Source organism: Cinclus cinclus, chromosome 1 (genome assembly GCF_963662255.1).
Source record: "Cinclus cinclus chromosome 1, bCinCin1.1, whole genome shotgun sequence".
NCBI lineage: Eukaryota > Metazoa > Chordata > Aves > Passeriformes > Cinclidae > Cinclus > Cinclus cinclus.
The window spans coordinates 20,546,523-20,570,728 of record NC_085046.1 but is presented as its reverse complement, the minus strand read 5'-3'; the positions used below and the strand labels follow the sequence as shown (position 1 = coordinate 20,570,728).

At 35.2% G+C, this 24,206-nt stretch overlaps 1 protein-coding gene across 4 annotated transcripts in view; it reads right to left on the bottom strand.

Annotated features, from left to right (window-relative positions):
* Positions 1-4,208: 4,208 nt before the first annotated feature.
* Positions 4,209-24,206, bottom strand: part of MINDY3 (MINDY lysine 48 deubiquitinase 3) — a 47,899-nt gene continuing 27,901 nt past the window's right edge. For all 4 annotated transcript variants that reach the window (XM_062507682.1, XM_062507691.1, XM_062507699.1 and 1 more), the window contains 5 exons: positions 13,927-13,999; positions 13,039-13,111; positions 8,012-8,099; positions 6,106-6,177; positions 4,209-5,283 (listed from right to left, as the gene is read on the bottom strand). In XM_062507682.1, the coding sequence (XP_062363666.1) occupies positions 5,134-5,283; positions 6,106-6,177; positions 8,012-8,099; positions 13,039-13,111; positions 13,927-13,999 (456 nt within the window). In that variant the 3' untranslated portion in view covers positions 4,209-5,133. The remainder of the gene's footprint in view (positions 5,284-6,105; positions 6,178-8,011; positions 8,100-13,038; positions 13,112-13,926; positions 14,000-24,206) is intronic.

Genomic DNA, 24,206 nt, shown 5'->3' with positions numbered 1-24,206 from the left:
TTCACTTTTGTGTTTGTTTTATTTTAAGTGCTTTATGGCAAGATTATTCAGATAAGACTGACATTCCGTTTCACAAAAATAGAACTTTGTGTTTATTCCCAGTATTAACTGTGTGACCCTTAGCTGTCTCCACAGGCTTGTAATATCCCTTAATTCTGCTTGCCTTATATTTATTCAAAATTTAATTGCTTAATAGTGAAACAATGTCACCGTTGACACTATTTTATTATTTTACATTGTACAAGCATCTCTTAAGAGATCTAATCACCAGTAAAAAATTCAGAAGTGAGGTACTTCTGAATGACTTTAGGATTAACACATACTCTTAAAAGTCATGCAGTTAAAGGTAACTCAAGGCATTTAGAAGTTGGGTTGCCTTCTGGTAAATAATGATGATGATGATGATGATAATATTAATAATGCTCCTTTTTAGTTTAGCATCCAGTTCCAAGGCTGGGGCTTGGACAACTGCTCAGACTGCAGTCCAGAGCACTGGCACCCAGGAGCAAGAAGGTAGCACATTCTAGTGCTGTAGCTATCTTGTACTGGTCCATCTAAAAGTTAAAATTCAGTAATTACCAGCTGGAGATAGGTGAGTGTTCACACAAATAAAGCTGAGGAGGCTTAAGCAAGAGCACAGAGTTCTTATGTGCTCCCCTTGTACCTGCCTTTCTGTGAGAAATACATGCCACCTAACCTGGTCGTTTTGAGCTAAATTTTAAAAATTAAAAGATGTCTTCAAATGGCTATCATTACTAAAACCTTTCAGGGCAGCATGAAAAGAAGAAACTCTCGAGATCCTTTTACCCACAAAGTGTTAACCTACAGCAGTACACCCCCCTCCCCCCCTTCACCTTTTTCCTTCTATTTTTCTTTCTATAAAATAGAGACATACGCATGCAGGATATTCCAAATCAATTCAAAGAGATAAACAAAAATAACATAATTTATGTTTCTAAGGATTTGCAATGTTTCCCTAAACATTGGACCTGTTCTGCTCACTAGAAGCTTATTTCACATCTTGCTTTCCTTGTACTTAAAAATGTTTGAAGTGCACATTGATCTGCACTGCATAAGAGGTAAGCAGCTCCCCCAGCTGCTGGTAGACCAAAGCCTGCACTTTAGCATACCTGTGGTCTGATACATTAAGTCCTTGGAATATCTAACTAAAAAGTCTTAATAGGTTCTAGAACCACAACTGGAGCCAGGACAGAGAGTTTTTATAAGAACATTTAGTCAAGAGTCTAAAAATCATTATATACTTTACAGAATAAATGGAAGGTCAGATGTGGGATTAAGTAAAGATTTATGGTGTGCATTTCTACAGCTAATATTATGTGCAGTTGGTGATGTCATTATGGTGTTTCCAATCTTAAAAACAGATGAGTCCAATCTTCTATAGAAAGCTTTTCTGAGGCAAAACTTAAATATTTTGTAGGAGGCTCCATTTTCAGAACTTTAAATTTATTTATGTAACTATTTAGTAATAGACCTGCTAGCAGAGGAACAAGCATTTTAGTGAATCATATGAGCTTTTAACATAAATCTTATTGAAATTAGTGTCAATTTTACCGGTAAATCTTTTCAAAATATGGCAGTACAGAAGCTGGAATGTCCAATTCCCACAGGAAAGCTTACCTTTCCTTTCAATTGATTCCTAGTTTTGCTTCTGCAGGCCAGAATCCTTCTCCTGAACCGTAGCTGGAGCACCTATGTAGAAAATATTTTGTAGTGATTATCGTGTTGGAAGAGGATAAAATGAGGATGTGACCATGCATTACAGAGAGTTTGTGGGATGTGAATCCAGGATGACATGCCAACAAAAGATGCTCAAGCATTGCTCTCTGAACCTTAACCTTGTGAACATTGTCCACATTAAAAATCTTAGAATTCCTACACAAAAAGTGTTAAAGCTAATTTTAGATTGAGCAGATTAAATCATCTATTGATCAAAGCATATAGTCTACAGAAAAATCAGTTTCTTTTCAAAAGATCTCCTGAAAATACAGCTTTTTCATTAGTTATAGGTACTAACTAGTTCAATCACACAAAATCACCATAAAACAGAGTCTAATGAGCCAATTAGACATGCTGGTGGAAAGCAGAGACTTTGTGTGCGAGACCCCAAAGGACAGGATATTGCAGAGGAAGCTGTGGATGGCACTGTTCCCCCTGCACCTCTGGCTATCCCCAGCAGCAGAGCTGCAGCACAGGGCTGCCACAGCTGTGGGAAGCTGAAGGTGCTCTTTGGAACATGCTGGATGATGTTTTGTGTTGAGCAGCCTTGCTTGCAAGCAGGAGCATCCAGAGTAGCAGTACACAGTCTGACTGCGGACACTCATCTGGTTGGACAGCAAATTAGTGCATTGCACTGAGGGAGGTTCTTGTTTCTGCCTGGGAACTGATGTGTAAACACAGTCATTCCTCTCCCCCCATGGATTTTGACTCCATACTTGCCTGCTCCATCAAAGCCCATCTTGGGCTTCTTCGACCTAAACTCATCCACACAAGAACTGAAGAGGTTAAGAGAAGGCAGAGAGAACCAGGTAAGTATAAACTGTAACTGTCTGAAGAAACAAAACTTCAACAATAGTATCCAAAACCCAAAATGCCCAACATATACTTAAGTGATTCATTGTTTTAAAGGGCCCCTTGTAGGGATCCCAGGATCCTTTCCCCCCACACCTCTTTTTTATGAAAGTGAATTTAGAGCAAAAAGACAGCAATACGTATCAGAATAATTTTCTGTCTCAGAGAGCTTTGAGACATGGGAAGGAAAAGCCAGTTTTCCAACTGTCCGACATCCTGCTAACTGCACCATGTTGTCAGCTAGGACAGTAGTCTCCCAGAAGATACTGACCTTTCCTTGGCAATTAAAATTGAATAGCTCTGCAATTCGTAAAAACTCCTAGAGTATTAATCAAAATGTCATTCAACTGCATATTGACCTCACACACTTTCTAACAGTTACCATTACCAATTTGCTCTGGTTACTTACAGCATGTATTTAATCCCATAGATTGGGATGATTTTATTGACTAGGCTTCAGTTTGCAACCTGTAATATATACTTACACATAGACAGCACTTAGAACAACCTGTATATAGGTTTCTAGACATTTTTCTATGAAAGAAAATCAAATGTAGCAAACATTCATGTCCTGCATATTTTAAGTCTGCCATCTAAATAAACACATTCTTTTAGAGGACAAAAAGTGAATTTCCATAAAGGCAGAATCTCTCCCATCTTGCTTATCACAGAAGAAAGGCCAGAAAGATTCACTTGGCTGAGGCTCTAAGATGAGCTGCCTAAATGCCATAAAGCACTGTTAGTTAGCCTCTGTAATTCAAAAACAAGTGAAGTAAACCAGAATCCAGACCTCTAACAACTAGACAGCATGAAGGAAAAAAGAATGAGGGTTCTTATTTCACACCATCATCAGCTAATGTCTGTAGAGTACAGCAGAAGTTTTAATCCAGACTAATACTTAAAAGACAGATCTCACATCAGATGGGCTTCTAACTTTTATTTTTTTTCTGGAGATAGAACATCAATTTTGTGAGAGTGGGCTAGAAAAAAAGATGCATATTCTAACAGATTCAAGCTATGATTCAGTGCAAAACCTGGTGTGAGATACTCTAGTACAAGACAAGGACAGACACCAGAATTCAAGAGAAAGAGCAAGAATAGTGAATTTTCCCCTTCCAAGGTGTCAGTGGAAGTCTAAAGACATTGCTCTTAAATGTGAAAAACCAGCTAAAAAAATACCTATCAAGCTTGAGTATTTTTTGAAAAGTGAAGTTCCACACTTCACAGGCAGATTCTCTTAATATATCTATATTTTTCAGCAGTAACATCACTGTTGCACAAGTTTTTCATGTCAAGCCCACACTGCAAGACAGAATACTTGTGTTCTAAGTAAAGTGAGTCCTAAGAAAAATTAAGGAATCTGCAAAGGAATTATTATTTTTCAGAAAAAGAAATCTAACAAAAATACACTCTTAATACTAAGATAGTCTGCTGTCTGTCAGTCTGCAATAAGGAATGGTCATGGTAATTCTGGAAGTCAGGCAATTACCTTTTGGTATGGGCTTTTTCTCCCACAAGATGCATTCAACTTGAAAGCTGACATTTCTAAACCTGTGATCCCTTTTCATTATCTCAGAGAAGCAGCATACAAGTCCAAGTAAACCAAACTTTAAATAATATGTGATTCAAGGAAAAGATTTTATTTTAGGGCTAAGAAGTTGATAATAAATAAAGGAATATAATAATGTAGTAACAGATGTTCTCATGCACTTAACACATATAGTAATGCTGGCTTACACTGCTGTTTGGACAAATTAAGAAGAGGTATTTGGCAATACTGTAAGTTTTGAATAGTTTAAAGATTATAGAACAAGAAATTCTTTCTGCTGTTTTTACATTTCTTTTATACAAATTAAAATAAATATTAATATATCTATTTTCCCTCAGATTTTCTGTTCACTTTTAACATGCCCAATAACTAAGCCACAGTAATATACAACTGCCAAGAAAAGAGTATTTAAGAATTATGCTTATACCTAAAAATGTATCATATTTATGTCACATTGTGCAAGCTCTTTAGGTAAAATTAGATTTTAGGAACAACGGCAGAAAATTTAAACTCATTAAAACATATCCAGTGCAAAGGCCAGTCTAGTCCACACATTATGGTACTGTAATGTAAGCTAATAGAATTTAAATAATAAAACATGCCTATATGGTTCTGAGAAAGCTGAATATGTTTCGTGTTTCAAGATGTGACATCTAATATGCAGATTCTGCAATATCAGAATTTTTCAAATCTCCATGAGATGGCAAAATAACGGTAAGACTTTTTAAGTAGGATTTTTTTTTTTTTTTTAGGATAACTCACATTAACAGTACTACAGTGGCCAAAAAAGACAAACTATTATAATAGAAATCAATCTGATTAAAAAATTAAATATTCCAATTAACACTGAAAAAGTGTTTGTAATCATTATTTACAATTCCTCAATGATACCAGTGTATAACTCCACACAGTCAAAGTACACCACTCCCCAAGCCAATTCCAGTTCCGTATCCCCACTGGAGGATGCGACGGCTGGATGTTGTTCATGGACAACATTAGTTTAGGGAAGGAGATCGGTCTGTGCTCCAGAGCAGTTCTATGTATGGCCATTTGGTCTGCAAGCAGCGTTTCACAGGAGTGTCATCCGTCTGCAGCATTGGTTCTTCAAAGCCCATGACAACTGCTGTGCCTTCTACATACATGACCTGTCAAAGTAAACCAAACTCTGTCAGCCTGCTCAAAAACTGAAAGATTAGATGATTATTTTCACCAGGTCAGTGAAGTTTTACATCCTTTTTTTTTTTTTAATGAAATGGAAGTATGAAATAAAAAAGCCTTAATCTTTGAATGCTTCTGCTTACATTTTGGGATATGGAACTGCTGGAGATTTCACAGGTAATTTTAAGGACTTAACTACAAGCTCTTCCAAAGACTGAGTAGGTATATTTTCTGGAAGAAGTATTACTGAAGTCATTCTTGTTCCTTATATCTCTTAATGCTTTACAATCTTTTACTTTAAATTCTTCTTCAGGAACTTAGAAGCAGTCATACTGTGTCTGGTATACCCCTTTTTTTCAAGAATGCTGAAATTCAAACAGGTCATCTTTGTTTCCTCAGTAACTAGCTCAAAAAAACCCCCGATTTTTTAATGAAAGTGTGGACTACTAAAATATTCACAAAAAATTCTGAACAATCTAATTTAGATAGAGTTACTTCTACAAGTTGCACTTTGTGTACGTCTCCATTGTCCCTTACAGTTCAGACCCCCCTTATGACAGGTAGGCATGACAAGTGCTCTCTTCAAAATGCAGAGCTTCAATGACATGGTCTTTGAAAGCAATCTAGTATAGATTGATCAAATATGATTAGGAGCACAAAGAAGTTTCCAATTTCAAATATAGAATTTTGGAAGAAAATTATCAAAATAATAGCTTTCTAAAAAGTCTGTTTCAAGTTAGAGTATTTTGCCTGCAAGTATATTCAGTTTTGCTTAGTGACTGTTATTAGGGCTTAATTTTAAATCTTACCTTTTCATTATAATTAGATTGCTTCAGTCCATTATAATGGTAAACAGTGAATGACTCTGAAACCCTGGAGTCCTAATAGAAAGAAGGTAGTTAATTTCATGTGGCATCCATTGTACCTTGATTCTCTTCTCTTTACAATTAGACAGATGCATTCAACCAGGAAGAATAAAAAAAAACTCTAAAAAAGTACCATTTCTTTTAGGTGACAAAATCTTCATTTTACCTTTCTTATCACAAATAAAAAAAAAAACAAATGTCTGTAAATTAATGAGTAATTCCTCAAAGAGCAAGTCATGATTTTCTGTGTTTACCTGGACACTTTGAACTTCTACTTCAGCACTGACCATGGAGAAGCCATCCTACGTTTTAAGGTCAGACACCTTATGCAATACTCACATGCATGTTTATTTACAGCGGTTTAGATGCTAAAAGGTTTTTAACTAGCTCTCCATCTGAAAGCTAAAAAGCTAACATACTCCGATGCCTCTCTAAGTAAACTAATTTTGAAGACACCGGTTCTTCCGAGATCCAACAGCAAATGCACTGGCTCTTGGTGATCTTTACTGGTCCAGGTGTTTAAATGCTGTAGTCCTAAGAGGACTGAAAGCTTTGGATTTCACTGAACCATGAAACACAAATTAGGTGTAGTATCATTTCTTTTATGCCTACTGGACCAGGTTCCTAACAAAAGCTTATCTCTCTTTTTGAGCACGTGAAAGTAAAGGCTGGAATGAGAATAAATCTGCTCAGGTTACAGTATGTCAATCAGATTACAAAAACCCTCATTCATTTTTCTACTCCTGAATGATTCACAAACTCTGTCTCTCTATGGATATCTCACAGCCGTCCAGGCTATTCAGTGGAGGCAGAGCAGTGAAAAGGAAGGTAAGAGGCAACTCTGCTTACAGAGGTTGCTTCAGAGATAAATAAAATTAAGTCTTCCTGGGAAGGAAAAAGGGCATATTCATTTCCCTGAGGAAGTTATGCTCACTCAGAAAGGAAAAAAAATTCTATTTCCCAGTCCTCGTCCAATGGAAGTTACGAATTTTGAGCAGTATTGTTTAAAAAGAAAAAAAGAAGAAAAAAAAATAAAAAAAAAATTCAGGAATCCCCCTCTCCAGGTGACTGCCCTAAGAAGTAAGGCATCAGGCTGAATAGCTTTGAATAATTGTTTTCTAAGCCAACAGCTTTCAGAAGAAAAGCTGAGATACTTTCCTGCTTTTGAGGTGGAGTTGACTACTTTCTAGGAGAGTAAGAATAGGGATTTGAATATTCTAAGCGAAGGAATCTAATATGGATCTCTGGAGCTGTAGCTGTATGTTCAAATCTTAACATCAACAATTCCAACCATCACTGGTATCTATTTCCTCACAGTATTTGAAAGGAAGAAATTAGTTCATAATTTCTGCAGAATTTCACTTTTCAGAAGGAAAAAAAAATTCACTGAGCAAGGTGTCAGTGTGTGTAAGAGCTACCTGATCTACAGAGTACAGAGAGATTGAAAAAAGGGATACTATGTTTGCAACCTTTTCCCATTTGCAAGCAACATTTTTAATATTGATAAAACCAGCATAGTCAGTTATTCTCAGCAAAAAACAAATTCAAACGAACTTTGTGAGTAAGGAAACAATTCAATGTCATATGCAAAATGATTATATATTCCCCGAAGTTAAATTCAGAACAACAGTTTCCTTCCACTGTAAAGCTGACAAAATCATGGACATGCTGTAGAAAACAGAAGTCTACCATCTGTGGTGGAATACAGAAGTTATCTGCTGATCATCTGAATTGAATGAAGAAAATACTTATTAAAAATTACTCTTGTGATATTTGTGGAAGTTTTTAATGAATCTCAAAGACAAACAGAATAAATGATGTCCTGCAGCAATAAAGCTATATTCATTACCTGCTCAGGGAAAAATTCTTGCAGAAAGGGACCCAGTAGTATGATGCCCAGCCCCTCTGGGTCTAATTTGGTCTTCATGAGGTTTACACTAAAATACAAACATTGCATATAAAAGTATGAGTAAGACACTTCTACTCTTGCATGACTAAGTTATGCTGTGCTACCACAGCATTGACTGCCAAGTATAGCAATACTATTCTATTTTTAATCGTGACAACTGCACCAGAATGGCATGCAAGTTGCCAAAACATGGTTATTTTTAAGTAAAAGTAATCTGTTATTTTAAATTAAAAAAGTGATAATTCTGAAGGACCACCATATTTGGTAAAATAATTTGAAACGCATATAATCTAAAACCAGGTTTACAGCCCAAAAGGCATTTTACTGTCTTGTAAGCATTCTTTAAAGATACAAAAAACAGTCATCTTTCAAATATAGCTCTGTCACTGCCAAACAACCTGTTTTTAAACAGAGATTTGAAAACCTTCCAAGATTTTCTAAGTACGCTGAAATAAAATTAAATTTAACAGATACATTTCTTATTTACATCACGTACTCTGTATCAAAGAAGCCAGAACCAACAAACAATGGAAATACTAACAGTACTAGTCTGGAAGCCTTACTGCATGACTACGGTCTAATTTCAGGTCACTGCAAACAGAGGTCAATTATAAGACTATATATCTATTTAAGCAATATATTTCTACAGGCAGCAGATTGTATCTATTTGCATCTACCTAGCCCTCTGCTTGAGTTACAAGTTGTACCGTACACAAGAATGTCCTCATTGGATCAAACCAACAGAGCGTCTTGCCCAGTATCCTGTTCCTGACACTGGTCAGTAGTGGATGTTATGATAGAGAACAACAGGGCAAACACACATCCTTAGTTTACCCTCCCCATTTCCAGCAGCCTGCTGCTCAGACATCTTCAGTGACAGGCAGTATCTAAAACACAAAGATATGTATTTTTCTTTCCATGCATGTGCCTAATTGGCTTTGAACCCATCTACATTTCTGGCTCCTAATAAACTACACTCAAAAAATTAAAATTAAGCTATGGATTCTGGGAATAAGTGTCTTCTCTGTTTTGAATCTGTCACCCGATTCAGTTTGATGACAGCTCATTTTTGTATTGTGTGAAGCACTTACCAGTCATTCCTTATTTACTGTGTCAATTGTTGTCTGTCTTTTCCAGGTCAAACAGTCCTAACCTATCTTTTCCTTGCACTAATGGCATTATGTATCTTTAATTAGCCTTGCTGCTTTCCTGATACCTTTCTACAATATTTTTTATTTCCAAGATGGAGTGAAAGATCAGGCATTTATACAATGACATAACTCCCATGAATCCCACTTCATATGTCTATCACTGAGTTTAAATCTAGAGATCTGTTTCCTGACCAGTAATATCTAGCTCACAGTGTATATGAATGTGAAATCAGCATTGCTTTATCCCCTGAGCAACCAATCTACATTTATTTTATTGACACTTCTCCCCATATATTCTACTAGCTTCTGCTGCTCCTACACATTTTTTAACACATCAAACACCTTTGTATCAGCAACAATCATAAAAATACCTACTGTCAAATCCTTGGTGATAAAATAATAAAATACACAGACTTAATACAAATTCCTGTAAAAGTCCTCTAATTATTTCCCTCCATTAAGAAAAGGTGACATTTTTATTCTTTGATCAATTCTTTATCTACAAAAATCCTCCTTTCTATTCCATGTTTATACATGAAATATTTATATGTGAATTTTGCCTAGACCGGTCTTCAAATCCCTTTTTTAAGTCCTATTGTTCATTTGTCACCTTTCTCATTACTATACTGTGCTACTAGTGCAGTTCACAGTAGTAGGTAACCTAAAATAGTTAAGCAATGTCATTCTCATGTTTCTTCAGGCTTTTGTTTTGTTTTTTTTGTTTTTTTTTTACTTATTTTGACACTTCAGAATCTTAGTTACTCTGACCATGCATCAAAAGGCTTAAGTGCAGAACCACTCTGTAATCTTCTCCAGTGATGAGAAGAACTGCTCCCTACCACCTTCTCTGATGAATATGAAGAACTCACTGCACTTTTCTAATTGACTTTGAATACTTTTAGAACATTGGGAATCATCTATGAGAACTATAAACCTCTTGCAAGCCTCTTGGCGCTGATAAAGAACACTATTAGTTTTTGTTTTATAACTCTGCTTATTAGTCTACAGATTTTAACTCTGTTTTATATTGTATTCACACTTAACATTCCATAAATCCAGATTCTTCCCTTTTTTAAATGTATACACTATGCTTTCCTTTCAGAAGACACACTCTTAGATTCATCTTTCTCATAGATGCCTCTTTTACTACTTAGCCTTTAACCACCCCCCAGGTCTCTTTTGTTGGAGGCTATGGGCAGAAAATGTTGTTTCTAAGGTCTTTTTGATTTGTTGCACAGAAGCATTTTGTCCTTTTGACTACCACTTATATTCCTTCATCTTTAAGTCACTTCCTTTCTTGGTCCTAACAAAGAACTAGTAGTAAATTATTTTGATTATTTTTGCTTCTCCCTCAACACAGAGGATGTATTATGCAAATCTTAAGAGACTGGCTTTGTTAAGATCCTTGGAAGAAGAATTTTAAAATTCGTAACACTGTATGTCGCATCCTATAGACTATGCTAATTTATTATCTTTAAAAATAGTCACTATTCAATTGAAATCACAGCTGAGGATTTGCAATATACTGGACTTCAATCCTTCTATTTCTCATTCTCACTGCTCTCCAAGTACAAATTTTGGCTATTTCAGTGGCTTTTTGAAACCTGCCCAAATTTTTGAAATGCTGCAATAGAGTTGCAAAAACATTGTGTTTGCAAACAGAACCAAAACAGGTAATTTCAAAAATGCACTTAAAATTACGCAATAAAATTAAAGCAAAGTATATACTCACTAAAGAAATACAAGAACTGTTTAAAAATACAGCACCACCTAAGTTTTTAAGTATGGCCAAGGAACAAAATGCAATCAGTTAAGCAGGAGGGTAGATCTAATGAACTTGGGTTGTGCTATGTTTCAACTGAAGTTGTCTCCTTCAGCAAATCATTAACACCTTTCAATGTTCATGGTACCACAGCAGAGCTACTGAACACGTGTGCTTGTGCTTCAGTCTGCTGAGTGCAAAGCCTGGCACCTGAACTGAAGAGGTTTTGAGTGTTGGGGTTATGGCCTTTGTATTGTTAAGGCTGAGGAGTGTGTGGGGACAAAAGCCTCCACTACTGGTCAAATAGACAGAGACCATAAAATGTTTTAAGCAAGTTAAACCTACATTGATAGGTGTGCTCAAATTGGTGCTCTAAATAGCATCAGACTGTTTTTAGAAAAAGCAAAACAAATGAGATAGGTGGGTTCTCAGATACATTTACTAAAAGACTGGAGAAATTTACTAAAAACACATGCAACGATCAGAACTGGCTAAGTCACCTTGCTAATTCATGTCTGCTCTACACAGTTTTCCCCTCTACAGTTCTAAAATTCTAATCAGGTCTGATCTTTATACATTCTGAGATTCTGAGAAAAGTAAAGCCTTGGATTAGATAATCACAAATTAAAACAGTACATTTGGAGGCAAGGCCTTTAGTTTTCCTTAAAAACAAACAAACAAATAACAAGCAAAAAAGCCTGTATGGAGCTTGAAATACATTATTTATACTTGTGTTCCATGCTAAAAAGACAGAACATCTAGAACCTAAACAGAGTAGGTTCTCAAGATAATAGTATTAGGCAATATATTTATTTAAAAGGAGGTGATTTAAGGCTGCTTATTCCATGGTTTGATCACGGCTTTTCAATACAGCAGGTCTTCAGAATGGCTCTTCGTACATCAATTTGTATTTTATGTGCTATGCAAAATAAAATAGGGCAGGGCTATGCCACAAATGCCCTGAAAGTCAAACAGCCAAATGGAAAAACCACTGAATGAAGAAAGAGGATTTATGCAGATTTACTGAGACAGCAGAACAAAAAGGCAAAAGAAATTTTCTCAGACCCGTTAAATGATAGCTTTTTTTCCCTTCCCCTCCTTTAAAAAAAAAGTCTTTGTCAGATATCACCACTTACTGTCATAACATGAATGTGAGCCTTTTGTCCTGTACTTTCTTTTGGTTTGGGTATTTCTTAATTTCAATTTTTACTCCTATCCTCCAGAGAACAACACAGTAAACTTCATTACACATAAACATTTGAAAGGACGGAAAATGGGCTCAATCACATTTTAGATGGCTGTGGTAAGTGAACTTGCAGTCTCCACAGTCATTCCAGTTTTGACCCAACTAAACTAGACAAATACAAGAGAGCAGAAGCAACTTTTGGAGCAGTAAAAAAGTACAAGTGCTCAGCTCTCCTTTCTCGGTTAAACATTTAGTCAAAAAAACATGGCAAGTTTTTAACTGCTGTAACTTAATATTAGTCTTGTCTGTCCATATTAAGAGCTAAAACATTTGAATTTAACCCTGGGAATCAATGTGTTATTTCTGAAAATAAATGACAATTATAAACACCACTAGGTCCTGAGTGCTGGTGGAAACAACACTGTAACTGAAGCAGTTTCAGCTTCCAACTCTGCAGAAAGCCCCAGTGGTAATCCAAACTTGCCTCTGAATACTTTGTCTGTTTAGCTCTTCTGCTGCACCATTTCACCCGCATTAATATAGAGAAATATAATCCTGACTGTCTCCTCAATATATAGCAATGCAGTAGGTTTGAGGGATTTTTTTGCTTCTAGTTATCACTACCAAAGTTACAGACATCTTAATTTTAATTTTTCCCCTTTAATTTAAAGCTTAACATTTCAAAGTAACATTCTGTGCCCAGAATGTAAACTAGGAAAAAATCCAAACTCTAAAAAAAAATCCCAAACCAAAACCAACCCGAAATGATAAAACATATGCAGTAAGCCAAATCAAGAAAAAAAGCCTTAAGTGATAATTAATGTCATCAATTGATACTTCTGCAGTATTTAAATTGTATTATACTTACTATTCAGGATCTGATACAAGGTCCAGAGCCTTCATTACATCTTCTAGCAGTGTGTCAGGTATAAACCCATTATCTAAAGAAGTAGTAAAGCTTCTTGTGAGAAAAAGAAACAAAATGCTTTCCAGGAGAACAAACTTCACTCAAAAATACAAATACAACATATTTTCGTCTGTAAAATTTGCAAGCAAATGGTGGAGTTCTAGAAGAAAAGGAGTTTTCACATGGTACTCTCACACTTAAAAAAAAAAAAAAAAAAAAAGAAGAGTGCAATACAGAAACTGGATTTATCACTCATACACTTAGAAGCTTAATACTTACTAAGAATTCAATCTTTGCATAGAGTTTCCCACTAGGTACCTTGGGATAATAACTGTACCATTTTCCCCTTTTGATCAGTTAAAATAGTACCTGAATGCTAGACATCCTGTTTTCCAAAACATAAGAAAATTTTCTGTGCATGCTGCATACATTCAAGAACAAGATCTCATGAAGAATTAATCATAAAAGATCAGTTCTTTTATGAAAATTTAATACAGGAGAAATAAATTTTATTTAAGCTTTACATTAACTACAAAGAACACAAGGTTAAAAGATCTCTCTCTTAAAAACTCTACTTCCTATTGCAGAACTTCCCATACTGCAGAATTCTCAGATAATTTCTTCACAGATTTATGGAATGGTTTGGGTTAGAAGGGATCTTAAAGATCACCTCTCTCCAACCTGCCTGCTGTGGGCAGGGAGACCTTCCAGAAGGCCAGGGTGCTCAATGTCACTTGTAGATTGACTCCTGTACTGAACATTTCTTAAGGACTAAGCATTACATTCTTCTCTTAATGAGCACATTTCTATAGAAAAAAATCTTATTTCAGCACCAAATACAGCTTTTACCCTCAGGGTCATATGTTTGGAAAACCCTTCTTGCTTGTTCTGAAGGTGCTTCAGGAGCAACAAGGGCCATGTCCTATGGGAGTGAAAAAAAAAACACACAAAGAATAAAATATTCTTACTTCAGATACAGATTACTAAGAAAATATTCAGCCATACTACACCCACAGTTGGAAGCTAAATTAATGAAAATTTCAATACAACAGAAGAAAATTTAAAGCAATTTGGCAATTTTGCTGATAGCGACAAAACAATCAAGAAATTTGCTAAAGATTATTCCACGAACTTTTACACAAATTTTATGCAAGTTTTTTCATGTGGATGTTGTGGCACAAAAGCTAATTAGAAACTACAGTTCCAATAATTCGTACTCAAGAGCTCCAAGTGGGAAAGCGCACGGAAGAAATTAATTTGGGAGGAGTCTCTTTTTCCTGCTAATCTCTCCTGATGAGAACAACTAGCAAATTGCTTGCTTTATGTGCTGGAAATATAAATGCTAGATTTTTATATTAATTCAGTATCACAATAATGTAATTTTATGGATCCATAAATATGACTTAATAGAAACAAACCTACTGTTTAATGAAAACTTTTCCACTAATTTTGTAAATTAATTATAATAAGAACATTTACATCAAACGAGTATTTTAACACTGTATCTTCATGTTTACGTATGTTCTAAAATCCCTTAAAGTACTTTCATATAAGAAGACTATACTAGCTCAACACAGTAAGGTTCATGATGCCAAATAATGTATGAAGTTGTGCAACTGTTAAGCACATACCCTGTCATAATGGGTAACACAAAACATACTAAGCAGGCGTAGATTTCATTATCACAGTGTATTACAATAAACAAATGCAAATATTTCTCAGTTTTAAATCAATGCCATAGCACATAGAGCTTATTAACAACAAGATGATTAGTGATTTCAATATTCATGATTTAACTCTAAAGAAGGGATATTTTTGTGGTAGCTCAAATCAGCAGCTCAGAAAGCCTACATAACAAGGGAGAACTCTTAGAATTTCCAAAGGTATGGAAGGACATAACCCAAAGTAACTTCCAATGGCACAGACACAATTTCAAATGTAAACTACATATTTCTGCTTTGGTTTCTGAGTTTGCAGTTCCTTCCATACAATCTCAACATAATCCAAGAATAAAGGCTATAATTTGTGTTGTCCTCCCTCCCCACAAATTACCTTGTTAATGTAGTACTTTCCCCAGTTTCATGTGATGCAAAACAGATTCTTTAAAGCAAGTCCTCTGTAACTGCCAGTAATTTTTTATAGTCCAATTATAAATAGTGTGTATTTCTGTTAGCATCTTAATTTTTCAGGTCCTTAGTTTTTCAGTTCATGTATGTATACATGGGAAGAACTTAAGAGATAAAGTCACTACATGCATTAGTTGTACTGAAAATTCTCTCTCTTTCAAAGGAATTTTCCAGTATGGTAAAGCCTCCATATTGTTACAAATTAACATTTTTTATTCACTAAATGTGATTTACTCATGCTCTAAGCAAGTAATTTCAGACAGAAACTTAGAAAAGTCTGCCTTAGAGAGATGACCAAAAACCCAACCTCTCTTACCTGTGATTCTAACTTTTCACTGAGATTGCTGTCCTATAAAAAGTTTAAAATGCAAGATCTTTTACATACAAATCCCATACAACCTCTTAACTTATCATGTCATTCATTTCCACTATGCAGATAAAAGTTCAATTAGTCCATATATTTGTATCTGAGGGGAAAAAATACCATTGCTCCTTCAAGCAATAAAGCTGAAAATGTGATAAACATCTAACAAAAACATACTTCAGCTGCCCAAGCTGATATTTCACCATATGTGCCAAAATAGATTCCCCATCCCAGCCCTATGAATTGTATTTTGATGTAACCCATGCAGGGAAAGTTCCATATAAGGGAATCTCATAAACAGTTAATTACAATAATTATTTCCAATACCAAGTACAACATGTCCCAGAAATCATGTTTCACTCATTGGCTCTTATGATACACAAACAAGTCATTTTATATTACTTTGAAAAGTTATTCTCATCAGTAGTACCAGTTATTTTAAGATCCCATGTTTAGCCTCAGAGCCAAAAAAATATTCTTCATAAGTTTTAATGAAAACATTCCCAAACTTTTCATTCTACAAATCCAAAGCAGAACATAAAGGCTAAGCCCCACTGAAATCCTGGCTACAAATTTTTACAAAAATCACACCCTGAAAGACCCATTGCCATAAAAAATGAAATCTGCTGCATATGAACTGCTTTATGTTTCTTCCACATATCACTCAATAGTGATAGTGTAGAATTACATATTGTAATATTAACTTTCTTATAAATTAACCTAAAAACAATATAGAAACACTGATTGTTTATCAACTTTTTAACTTGCTGTAACTTGATCGCATCTGGAGAACAAAAGTTTATTCAATCCAGTCTTGTATTACAGAGAAAAGTGTGTATTTTTCAATGCTATAATCAGTGGCTTTCAAGGCATCAACTTTTCCAAAATGGCTTCCTAAGAAAACAAGGTTCATCGGATCTCTGAAATTCCCATCTCCAGCTGACTTCTGAATCCATTGCCTAATTTCAATTTTACAGAGGAAACAGGAGTCTCAAAACTGATTATTGAAACTGGATGCCAGGCAGAGCATCTCAGCGAGTTGGTTCAAAAAGAAACTTGATTTTATTGTCAGCAAGGTTCCTTAGGAGATTACCTTTTGAAAGAGAAAAGACACCTCACACAATCCTGTGGATATATACTATGTAACTGTATCATTATCATTTGGACCTACAGGTCTTTCACATATGACCAGATTGCATTTCAAACCAGAGAGTGCTCTGAAAACAGAATGTCCAACGTCAGGCCTCCTGTAGCTGTAATCATTATTTGCAATGAATCTCCACATCCACTGTATGTATCCTGGAGGACACAGAGAATGTTCTTCTTCAAAAGGTAAAGGGATCCTGCTACCAAAGCAAAAATTGAAATGCTTTTTACACCCTGAGATACAACAACTCAACTAAGAAGAACAGAATTAATTGAATGCAGCTTTATTTGGGGGCAAGGAACAGAACTGCCATATGTATCACTACACATACAAATGAGTTTGTGTGTCCTAAAGGTGTCAGACAGTTTTACTTGTAGGGACCTGCTAGGCAGTGAACCATAAAGTAAAATTTAACACAGACTTGAATCAGCTGAAAAGCAGGAAAGTTTTCATCACTACAGCAGCAAAAATAGGTTCAAAGTCTTAGAGTGATATAAAAAAACAGCTGCTGACTCTCATTAAGATGAAGGTTCAACAGAACTGGGGCACTGATTGAAATTAAGTAACAGGTTTTTCTATAGGTTTTCCTAGGAGCTCTTTATCAAACCAAGATTAGGTATATAGTATTTTTCTTATTCAGTTACTAGCTTGTTTTACTTATCAACACAAAACAAGGTCTTTGTTTTGAAAGAAAAAATATATTACTGGAATTATAGACCAAGAGTCAGCAAATTTGAGTTTACTGGAATTCTTACCTACTAACTAAATTACATACTGTTCTCCAGTCACAATCTTAAGCTGAAAGCTTTTCAAATTATTTTCACATAGCATTTTTTTTTTCCCTTGGAAGACAGAATGCAAAGCTATACAAACATGAAACTTTGTTTCTAGAAGGAAACAAGCTGGAAGTGGACAAATTCTATACTTTATGACTTCCAAAACCTCCACAATATAATTCATTCAAGATGAATCTTAGCTTCTACTATTATGCTACCCTTTTTCTATATTACAAAAATAATATCTAGTATTAAATACTATTTCTACATCTAATAATATTTCAATCTATAGACATGAGCTGAGTGCTATACAACGCAGTGGTGAGTATTAACATACTAATTCTATTTGGGAATTACAGTTAGGAGGCAGGAAATGAATATATACGTCAGGAACATTTGATAGCAAAGTGAAGATGGACTGCAGAAATTTAAATCTTCCTAAATACAGTTCTCACAATACTGAAAGCTGCACTTAATGTTGGAAACCAGCTTACAGTATTCGGTTTCCCACTTAAACCATATAATTCTCTTTTGGGATGACAAATACCCTCTGGCCTGCTCCAATCCAGAATGATGACATGGTTTTGAAAATAGACTGGATCAATTATTCTATAACTCAAATATGCCAAGTGTTGCTAAAAGACAATTCTTTGCCTCATTTATTAACCTAACAGTAATATTTTATGGCTTTTCATATGAAATGTACAGGTTTTGTGAAGCAATGAGGAAAAAATTATATTAATAATGGCATGTGATCCATCGTTATTTTGTGTTGGTAAGTAGTACTTTAGGAAATCTTTATATGCACATGTTGCTACATGTGCAGAGAAAATACAAAATATTCACAAACATCACAATTTCATATATTATGCAAACACTATTGCTGTTTATGTTAAATATTTGAAGTATATTATTTCAGGCAGCTATTTCTACCAGTAGAACAACAGAGCAATTAGCTTTTATAAAAAAGTGTATTTTTTATTAATAAAACATGTGTTTTTTAATTAAAGCTGTATTATACAGTAAAGCCCATCTCACTCCAATTGCATAATCTTTCTTAACTACACATAGGCAGTGACTGAATTTCTTCTCTGAATACACCTGCACTACTTCAGCATTTTCATACCAGTCTCTGACAACTGTGGCACCCCTCTGTAACAGTTATTTTGAAAGTACATGTATAAGATACCCTAAACTATCAGCTGGTAGAGGAAAATGGCATTGACTCCTGTAACACATAAAGAAAACAGATTTCCTAAATTTCTCATGTAAAAGAAACCAACACTGGAAAAAATGTACTTAAATATTGAAGTTGCTACAGTTTTAGAAACAAAAGCATATGTTATTCATGTAGCTAATGACATGTAACTTCTTATGCAAGAGAAGAAAGACAGAAAATGAAGGCAGTATCTAAAATACCACTAAATGTGTTTTACCTTTGCTAGGAGTTTGAAGGTCCCTCCTCCATAGACAATCCCTGTACCTGCCTTTTCTCTGTATTTGTGTCCTTCCACATTTAGACTTTCAATTCATTCATTCATTCATTCACATATCCTAACCTGAAAGCAGAGCTGCCTTATCAAAAGAAGTCAAAGGTGTTGTTTTTATTTTGTATGGAACAAAGCTGCTACCTGTATGAAAGGAGTTAATAAAGGGATGACAAATGTATTTTTTAATGTTTTTTAAAAAGTGGTTATAAATTGGTTGCTAAAGATCTTTGTGACTGTACTTGGATTAAATCTGATGCTGTACATGGATTCACCCTATGGTCCCAGGGATTCCATAGCTGCAACATGTATTAAGGTTTTGTGGATCATACAACAGCTACAACCCAAACTGATTTCAACCAGGCTCCTGCCATTTATAAAATGAACTAAAGTCTCCTGATAGAGATTCTCTACACAAGTTCAGTCTGTCATGCCACAGGTTTATTAGGCAGTGTCTGAGTTTTGCAAAAAACTTCAAAAGAGCTTGGCACAAAGCTTCAGAACAGGACTACAACAGTTACTATTTTAAAGCATATGTTGGCATGTTGGGAGTCTCATTTACTGTTTCTAGTTCCTGCATCTATCCCAGTAGGGCTTGGGAACATGGGAATAAAGCAGGCTGAATGGAGAATAAAAAAATATGTAAGCCTCCACTTCTAAGGATACATGGTGCCCTGCTCAGAAAGAACATCTGGTCTTCAGACATTCTGGAGAAAAAACATGCAAAGAGACAAATGGCTACAAAATAATTTCCCTGTTGTTTTGCCCAAGAACACTTCACTTAAAAATATCTTTAATAGGCATTCACTAACTGTATTTAAAACTCTCTGCTTCCTAAGTTCTGTAACACATTAACGACTTCAGGACATTTTCTCAGGAAGAAAAATTGTAAGGGGACAAATGACTTCTTGGATTCCATCCAGAACACGTATTTATAACAAGGGATGAAGGATTAACAGCCATTCATAGAGACTCATTTTCTCCAACAGAACACACAACAGGCTGGAACTACTATTTTACCATTGAGAATACCATATTCCTAACTCTAAGTCATAGTATTCCTGGTATCATTAGCTGGTATTGAAAATACACAGTTAGTAGGCTACAATTAAAATATAAAGTAAAAGGGAAGGTTCTTTGTAAAGCAAAGAATGAGTGGTGTGAGCCTGGCACTATCAAGATTTATGACTTCTACTCTTACCTCATGTAAAGGTACATGGGATATGTGGAGAAGCTGTTCATTTTATTTGTGTTCTCTTCATTGTGTTACTGTAATTATATTAAATTCCGTATTTCAGAAGACAGTGGTTTAGCTTTTAGGCTCTTATAAAAAATTCTGTGTGGAAATGACTCAAAATTTCTCTTTCAAAACACCATTTCTGGAATGATTCCATGAAGATAACCCCTGATTATGAATATACTATTTGCTCTCCTAAATAGGTTTATTTACTGACTTGCTCTGGTTTATAACCTTTGACAATCACACCTATATGCAGCTGTTGAGGGAAAAAAAAAAGGGAAACTAAACTCAACCTTTTTTCCCCTCTCCATGTGCTGAGGTTGCAGCTTATGATGAACAGCACCTTTTAACTCTGCCTTATCTCTGCCATAAATACACCATTGTGCCAAACCTTGGTGTGGACACTGGAGCATAGCACTGCATTTACAGAATTTCTAGAAAGGAGTGTTCTACTGTTTAACTAACACCCTTCTTTCAGTTCTTCACTTGATGCCAGATTAAACTATTAAGAAAGCTAATGTTGTCTTCCTAACTCTGTGTGTTCTATACAATGATTTGTAAACAATCAGGAAATGAAAATGCATTAAATCTATCAAAGCATAGCTTTTGGGTTAAGACTTCAGAAGATCTTTGAGAGAATCAAAAAGTTTATGTTTCTCCCCTCAATTTACTCACAAATACTGGATGAACTACAAATTGCTTAGGGTGTAACAATACTTGCTCCACTATCTAGAGTGGTTCAAATAAAAAGGACAGTAGTATATGCAAATACATGCAGAAAACTAAAATTCAAAATAATTTTGAACACTAAAAAGCCAGAGTTTAAATATACAAATGAGAAAAAGGCTTATGAAAAAGACTTTCACTTTTCAGGCCAACATCTACTGTGAACTAACCATTAACTCATTCACAGGCTGGAAGCTATCAGGCACTGGAACGATTCCAAGTTGTGCCATAAAATATTCTATAGCAATGACCCACAGAAGGAAGTTGTTTGTGAATCAATTATGCAAAAATATATTTATAAACAATACCTAATTTCAGAACTAGCAGACTGCAATAGCTGCAAACATAACACGCCAAATGCAGAATCCAGTGGTAAATGGATTGTGCATTGTGTAAGGTGGATATGCTTGGTGATCAGGAGGGGAAAAAAGGAACACAATACACAAGAGCCTGGTATATTACAAAAGGTATGTTTAAGAAAACTTCAGGTGAGTTCTCAATGGATGGCTGTATCCTACTGAACTGCTATCTGAGCAACAGCATAAACAATACCTTGCTACTTAATACAGCTGAAAATGAAACAATTGTGGCAGAAGTAAGTGGGAGTTGTAGGTGGAAAAGTTAGGGCACCAAACTAGTGGAAGAAGCAAATGATGGAGGAAAAATATCAATATTTTGCTTTTCACTTGTATTTGGAATTACAAATACTATTTTTTAAATGCAACAATTCATTAATTATCAATTTTGTTTTTAAATACTTCAATACAATTAAAAACTCTATTATTTGCATTTTAACAATGAGACAGTATGTCTATTAATCCAAATTTCAATCCCAGAATTATTTACCCATTATTTGATGGCTCAGGCCCAATGTTTTTGCAGTTGTATCAAACGTAACTGGAACCAACATTGTTTTCACACTTAAAAGTGATACAGAATGATACATGTTCTCAGCATTTCCTTCCATCCAGTACCTCTACTTCAGCATTTGATAGAGTGACTTATAAATTATAAAACTGCATTTATAAGTTTCTTTGATGTATTTACAACTTGCAAACCACTCTGCATATTCTACAAAAAAGAATGAAACAACTAGAATGTGTTTCTTTAAAAATCAGTCTTTCCCTTGGCAGGCTAATGTACATGTGAATTAGATGTTGCTCATAGCCCCCTTCTTCCACAGACAGGAGGCTGCAATCCCTTCTAGAAGTTTTCCTATGAGGTAGGACCCAATTTGTTACCTTCCAGCCCCCAATTTCAGTTTATATATTAAAGTAATACATGCTAATAGGAGGAAAAAGAAAATGTAGTCCTCAGGAAAGTACATCCTACAACCAGGCAGGAAATGACCCACCATTCCTATATTGCTCAGTGCATTTTTCACAACAGGTGCTTCACACTTTCACCACAAGCTTGCCACTAAACACAGAGCTAGCTGATGTTCAGAGGCAATGTACCCATCAAGTTATTGCCAAAATATTGTCTCAAGTAAATTATTGCCCATTAGTCTCAAATATGTTCCCACAACCTATGCTAATTTTTAAAAATCAGACAAAATTTTGTTTCTTAACCAACTGAAGGGCAAACTCAGGAAGCAGAAAGTAAACAGAGTACACACTTTGAAGAGAACTAGGAAACTGGAAAAGTAATTTGATGGGTTACCTCTAGAATCACTTTTCTTCCTAACTCTATTTAAAATAGACTTGAAATGATTAAGGAGACATTCTTCCTAAAAATGTTTAATGTGATATTCATGGTCATTACTTAGGCATATTTTCTTTGTAAGTTTTCCAAATCAGAAGTGCTGCTACAATATACTAAATTGAGAGCTTAACAGTTTGTGGGAAATTCCTTCATTTTTGATTTGTGAATCTAGAAAAGGTTCTCTTCTTACACTGGTTTTCTATCCTTTATTCTCTATCCTTCCTTCCTTCATTTTAAAGAGTATCTCATGCAACAAATGGTAGTATTATATTTTCAATCTTTGTATCTAAATGTTGCTGAGAAGTTCCTATTGGAACTGCTGGAACTACTCCCCATCCCCCATTCACAAGATTTTATCTAGGCATTGAAAAAGCTGAAGTAGAGACCATCAAAATTATGAGCAGACAGGGAGATCTGCTATTTCCTAGCAGCTATCAGAGTTGGCTTCTCATTCAAACAATGTGGGAAACAGGAAAAAGAAAATGTAACAAATATTTCTCCTGAGCAAAGCTAAAAAATGTATGATGGCTAAAATCTCTCATGAAAGCCAAACCCACATTTCTCAAAGTTTCTCATGAAAACACAAACTGCATTTCTAATTAAATAAAAAAAAAAAACCAAAACCAAACCAACACCCCCTAAAAAAACAAACCCAAAACAAACCCCAAAAAACCCCCAACCAACCAAAAAAACAACAAAAAAACACAAAACCATAACAAACCAAACCCCCCCCCCCCCAAACTCCCCCAAAACTTCATAAATGACAATGCTTCATTTGCAAAGTGCAAATGCAATTTTTTTTTATCTTTAAGGAAGATTAAGACACCAAGACACTGGGTAAATTGATGTAATTAACTGGTTTCATTAGAAACAAATATGTCACCACAAACTGTTGCATCACATGTAGAGCCTCTTTTACCAGAATGAAAAGTTAAGACAAAACCTAAAAGTTACTTGATAAATGCTGGCTTGAAAATCACTGATATGAATGTAACAAGTACAACTTCTCCCACAGAAAACCTTCCAAACAAACAATAAGCAAACTGTTCAGAAGCATCTGTTCCCAAAAAGGACCACACACCTGTATTAGGAACTAATTAATCTGCAATTAAAATCAGAGTGGACACAAAAATAACAGAACAAGGTTTCACACTTAAGCTCTGTAATCTCACAAAGCTAGAGCAGGGTAGAACCTTTCAGAGGTGTTTTACTTTGAGATGTCCCCTGGCAACAATGACACCTCAAAGCTAGCCTTTCCACTAGAAAACTTATTTGGAATTGCTTATGAACTGCTGTGTTATTCAGAACAACCTAAATTCATTAAGCAATAGCATTTACACTACAAATCTTAAACCAATCAGTAGAGTAATTTCAATTCTTTCTGGGAGCAGACAGTTTCCACAGGAAACATCCTCCTTCAACATTAATTTTAAAAATGGGTCTCTTCCTGAAGAAAGGAGCTCTTAAATTAACAATAGGAATATTTGAAGAGTCAGTGCTGATTTAGTCAGGTGAACGCTATTGTCAAAAACAGAATGGCATTTGCTTCCCTGCACTTA